Raw genomic sequence first — 5,732 nt, forward strand, 5'->3', positions numbered from 1 at the left:
AACCTATACAGGCTCCTCAATCAGTGTGCCTATTACCTTAGGGCAGAGTTTCCCAGCTGACAGTCCAAATCTGGCCAGTTGGTGATTTTATTTGGTTTTCTGAACAAAATTAATTATATATTTTAATTGTTTGCATAAAATACTGTTAAAAAAAGCTAATGAATATTTTAGAAATCTGTTCACAGGTATTCCCATGCATAATACAGAGATATACACAGAGTGTACAAAACATTAAGAACACCTGCTCTTTCCATGACATATACTGGTCAGGTGAATCCAGGTGAAAGCTATGATCCCTTATTGATGTCATTTGTTAACCCCACTTCAATCAGTGTAGATGCAGAGGAGGAGACAAGTTAAAGAAGGATTGTTACGCCTAGAGACAATTGAGAAATGGATTGTGTACTGTATGTGTTCCATTCAAGAGAGTGAATAGGCAAGACAACATCTATAAGTGCCTTTAAACAGGGTATGGTTGTCGGTGCCAGGCGCACCAGTTTGAGTGAAGAACTGCAACGCTGCTAGGTTTTTCACACTCAAACGTTTCCCATGTATATCAAGAATGGTCCACCATCCAAAGGACATCCAGCCAACTTGACATAACTGTGGGAAGCAGTGGAGTCAACATGGGCCAGCATCCCTGTTGAACACTTTCAACACCATGCCCCAATCATTGAGGCTGTTCTGTTTTTTGTTGTTGTTTTATTTAACCTTTATTTAACTAGGCAAGTGAGTTAAGAACAAATTCTTATTTACAATGACGGCCAACCAGAGAACAGTGGGAACAGGGGCAGCTCGGGGGGGGGGGGGGTGCAACTCAATATTAATGTTTGTTTTGTACTCAGTGTACTGTATGGGGGGGGGGGGGGGGTGCAACTCAATATTAATGTTTGCTTTGTACTCAGTGTACTGTATGTCATCTTAGACAGTGATATGAAACACTATTGATATATTTTATACTGTCTTGTTACACAAATTGGTACAGTATATATTTGGGTGAAAGTTGATCTACTGTCCACCATGAACTGCACCATAATACCCTTACATGATTTTAGGTTGGGATTGAGTATTTTGCAATAGAGAGAAACGAATACATGTATGGGTGTTATGGTGCAGTACATGGTGGACAGTGGAGACACTTTCACCCAATTATATACAGGGACTTACATAGAACAGCATGTAAACAGGTAGCCAGGGTTGGCTTGGCTTTTTGCCACAGTAAGCGGGAAGACATGCCGTCACCGCATCTGTCACTCGAATGTGTCTATGATGAGATTGAACTGGTGAGTCAAAGTTTTACAGTGATTCACGTCTGTGAATGAAGGAGCACCTCTATCCACTCGCCACCCTTTTAAAGACACACACACACACACACACACACACACACACACACACACACACACACACACACACACACACACACACACACACACACACACACACACACACACACACACACACACACTTACTTACAGGCCTTCCAATAAGTCTATTGTACAGTAGCTGTCCTCAGGCCAGTTCCTTTCAGTGGCAGACCAAGGCCCATCCTGGCAGACCTCCATGGTGTTCAAACAGTGTTCTAACACACCCCTTCACACACACACACACACACACACACAACACTCACTATCACACCCGCGGGCCAGAGCAGCCCCTCAGCCAGGGGATTTCACCGCTCTGATGACGGGGCATGGGCTTCCTTCCTGAGCCTTCATAAATCTGTCTGTGGCCTCAGTCCTATAGTCTAATATTAAAGCTGTTTCCATGACATACTGTAGCAGGAGAGGGGAGTGGGAAGCTCTTGTGTGTGCAGGTGCAGGTTGGATGATAGGATAGGGAGGGTTAGTAATAGTGGGCGGCAGGTAGCCTAGTGGTTAGAGCATTGGACCAGTAACTAAAATGTTGCTAGATCAAATCCCTGAGCTGACAAAGTAAAAATCTGTCGTTCTGCCCCTGAACAAGGCAGTTAACCCACTGTTCCTAGGCCATCATTGCCAATAAGCATATGTTCTTAACTGATTTGCCAAGTTAAATAAAGTAAGTAATGTGGACCACTGTAATATTGCATAGTTGTTGTATTTGGTTAAGTTTATTTGGAAGTGTAGGCAGAACATAGGCATACTCGTAGACATACGCACATGAACATATACAGTACATACGCACATGCACACACCAAATAATTCAACAAACACATTTTTTAGTCCCAACATTCCTCAATGATTCCACACTGGGAACAGAAGAGGTGATGTTGCACCACTGGCTATTGGTCCATTATTGCCTTTTATTTTGCGTGTAAAAAGAACCTTGGCTTCTCTTTTCTTAGAAATATGACAGGAATGGGCAAACAAACCCATTCCTCAGCTAGGATAGGGACCCTTGTCAACTGAGACCCTGGGAAGATAGAGGCTAAATAGTACAGACCTCAAGGCAAAAATGAACACATGCACACACACACACACACACACACACACACACACACACACACACTCACACTCACACTCACACTCACACTCACACTCACACTCACACTCACACTCACACACACACACACACACGCACACAAGCGTTCATGTAAACTGCACAAACTCGTGAGTCATATTTTTTAAAAGGTTTTATTATTACGTTTTTAAAAATGAGAATACAAACTGTAGCATTCACATACATTAATACAATAATGCAATATAAAAACTAAAATAAGTTTGTTCATTGGGTTTGTAAAGAGGATTGCTGCAATACATTCAGACTCTCAACACTTTGGACAAGTGAGGTGTGTGTTTTAAGCAATTGAAAGTTTTACTCTATAAGAATAACATGAATTGGCTTGAATGGTCATGTTTAAAACATCCAGAAATGTACTTTGCCATTCTATTCAGGATATGACAATCATATTTACATTGTTAGATAACACATCCAGTATCCCTGCACATTGTAAATATGGTACTGGAACTGACCGACCCTGTATATAGTGTGCTTACTTACTTTCTCATGTTCTTCTTATTTTTATTTCTCTTGTGCTTTTGTTCTACCTTATGTTATCTTTAGTTTTACATTGTTATTGATTACTGCATTGTTGGGTTTACAAAGGCATTTCACTTTGACATTAAAACTTGAAACTAATTCAGTGTCTTTAGAGAGTTGCACTGTAATACTGAATCCATTGCAACAGTGAGAGCACACAAAGTTCACTTTTTCATATTTTTCCCTGAGATCATTAGGACAGTTGGCTGGTCTATTCTCTAGACTCCAGGGGCCACTGTGTCGTGGATACCTAGGCTATAACTTCTCTGGTCCTAGTGTCAGAGTAGGGGCAGGCTGTGCTGGGGGCCTGCTGTCTCCTGGATGTGGCTCACCTGCCAGGGGAGGCCCAGGGCTGGAGACGACTCCATAAAGGCATCAATGTAGCCCTGGGCGCAGGAGGCCCACCCCCTAGTCTGGTACCCCAGCCCTTCACCCACCTGGGTGTACCTAATAGGGCTTGGTGGCTGCTCCAAGGGGTTCCCTGTCCCACAGTGTCCGCGTGAGGGGTACAACTGGCCCTTGGCAGGATAGCAGGGGTAGTGTGGCGAGGGGGGGCATGAGGAGCCCAAGCTGTCAATGTAGAGGTGTGTCTCTGTTGGCAGCCTGTGAGGGTGGGTTCCCTGCTGAGGCTGTATCTGATGGGGGAGTGATGTGTGGTTACAGGAGACGCAGTTCTGGGACTCCAGGCGATGAGCAACTGTCACCCTGGGCGGGTCCAGCCGTGACGTCCCCACCGTTCCCCCCGCCAATGACCTCCCAGCTGTCCTGTGGCACTCCCGGTGGGAGCAAGGCTTACAGGGGGGGTTGGAGCTGAGGAAGACAGAGAGGGCTGAGATGCGGTTGATGGCCCTCTGTAGGGTGGAAATCTTGGAGAGCCGCTTGCCGCTGAGGTCGTGGTTGAGTGCCACACGCAGAGCGTTGAAGGCCTGGTTGTAGTCCAGGATGCGTTTGCGTTCACGTACGTTGGCGGCCACACGGCGGGCCTTGGAGCGTACCGGGCGGCTACGCTTCTTGGACTGGCCCCCCTCAGTGTCATCGCTGGGAGGGCTGCTGGCTGAGCCCTCGCTGTCCTGCAAGGGGCCCACGGGGCTGCCATCGCTCACCTCATCATTCTCTCCCTGACCTAGCATGCTCAGCTCCAGCTCCTCCTCTGAAAATTCCTCTAACCTTGCCAGACTGCTGCAGCTCATCACCACTGGCTGTTGTTGTAGTTGTTCTGTAGCCGCTGTCTACTTAGTTGTTTCTCTGTAGCCGCTGTCTGTAGCTTTGTGTAGTTCTTCTTGTGTAGAGGAGGCTATGAGGTAGATTAGATGCCTTGTACCTGGTGTGTTCCTATAGCTGCCGTCGCTATGCCAGGACTTCCTCTGCTGTAGATCCGTGGCTTGTTCCACGAGGCTACCGGTCGGGATGGTTTTGGGTGTTGTGACCCGCGCCGTCTTTCACGGAGCTGCCGGCTGGGTTGGTGTTGGGTGCTGCGTCCCGTGGTGTCTTTCACGGGGCAGTCAGTTGGGACGTTGTTGGGTATTGTGTCCCGACAGCCCTGGTCTCCGACTCCTCTGGCGCCCTGTGATTACCTCTGCCTCTGCGGGATGGCCCTGCCTGAATTTTAAAGCCAGCCCTTCTCCTCCAGTCACATGGTACAGTCACCCATGAGGAATGGTACGCTCTCTCTCTCTACCTGGTTTATGGGCGCCCTCAAGGCAAATGGGCTGTCACCTCCTCCTCCTCCACAGACACTCCCTCTCACCCCTTAGAGGATCTCTAAGTGTTTCAACACTTCCACAGCCTTTTTGGCATGACAATTTACTTTTTCTTGACTTCTGCCTATTCATTATTTTTGGATCATACCGTATCTATGCCATTGATGGATCACTTCGGCTCTGAGCGGGTGCTCCAATGTATGAAGCTTTGCTTCGATGTAAATCCACAATTCATTTATTTCCTCTCAAATACCTATTATTTTGCAGCCTACTAGTCACGTTGCTTCTACTGGTGCTATTTATTCTGGTGCTAATTTTTCTGATATTTATCTTAATTGGAGAGTCCCATGAATATCAGTCACTGGACGTCCGTGACAAACTGTGTTCATCAGATAGCAGCCTAATCTGCGTTGTGCTAGTTTCCCCCTCGTCTTACCAATGTGGGATAAGGAGGGAGGGAAGGAGGAAAGAGGAATTCTCTTATCTACTTTGGGTTAGAATTGTCCATACAATTAGCTCTCCAAAGTGGCAATCCCCCCCTCTCTCTCCTTCTCTCTATCTGCTCTATGTTTAAGAGACATGTAATTTAGGGGGGCTCCTGTGGAACCCTATCCTCATAAATCAGGCTTGGGCAGCACCTGAGGACAGGAACACAGCACGGCCTGGACATCAAAGCAAAGGAAAATTAGGGCAGACTGGGCTGACTGGGCAGGGTTGGGACCATCGACTCGACTTCTCTATGGTAATAATTTTGTTTGTTTGTTATTTTAGTATCTAGATAGGCCAAGTCCAAACTGGTTGGATGGAAGTTTCAGATTGTGTTTTGTGTCAAGCTGGAGTTGGTCATGCGTCAAATCAGGTACAGATACAGATGACGATATTCTGAAGGATTTAGATTATCTGCATCAGATGTCAATTGAACAGATTGAAAAGAGCAAATTGTAAAAGTGCTTAATTCACTTCATCAGAGAAAACAACAGGGGGCCATACTCACAAACCTTTGCTTATACCTGA

General features: G+C 46.2%; 1 protein-coding gene across 1 annotated transcript; it reads right to left on the reverse strand.

The window, feature by feature from the left end:
• Window positions 1–2,689: 2,689 nt before the first annotated feature.
• LOC135547970 (class A basic helix-loop-helix protein 9-like) lies at window positions 2,690–4,604 on the reverse strand. Its single transcript, XM_064977174.1, has one exon. It carries the CDS (start codon window positions 4,206–4,208, stop codon window positions 3,297–3,299), a length of 912 nt encoding a protein of 303 aa, XP_064833246.1. The 5' UTR covers window positions 4,209–4,604; the 3' UTR covers window positions 2,690–3,296.
• Between the last annotated feature and the right edge of the window lie 1,128 nt (window positions 4,605–5,732).

The sequence above is a fragment of the Oncorhynchus masou genome, chromosome 11, assembly GCF_036934945.1.
Source record: "Oncorhynchus masou masou isolate Uvic2021 chromosome 11, UVic_Omas_1.1, whole genome shotgun sequence".
NCBI classification, from domain to species: Eukaryota; Metazoa; Chordata; class Actinopteri; order Salmoniformes; family Salmonidae; genus Oncorhynchus; species Oncorhynchus masou.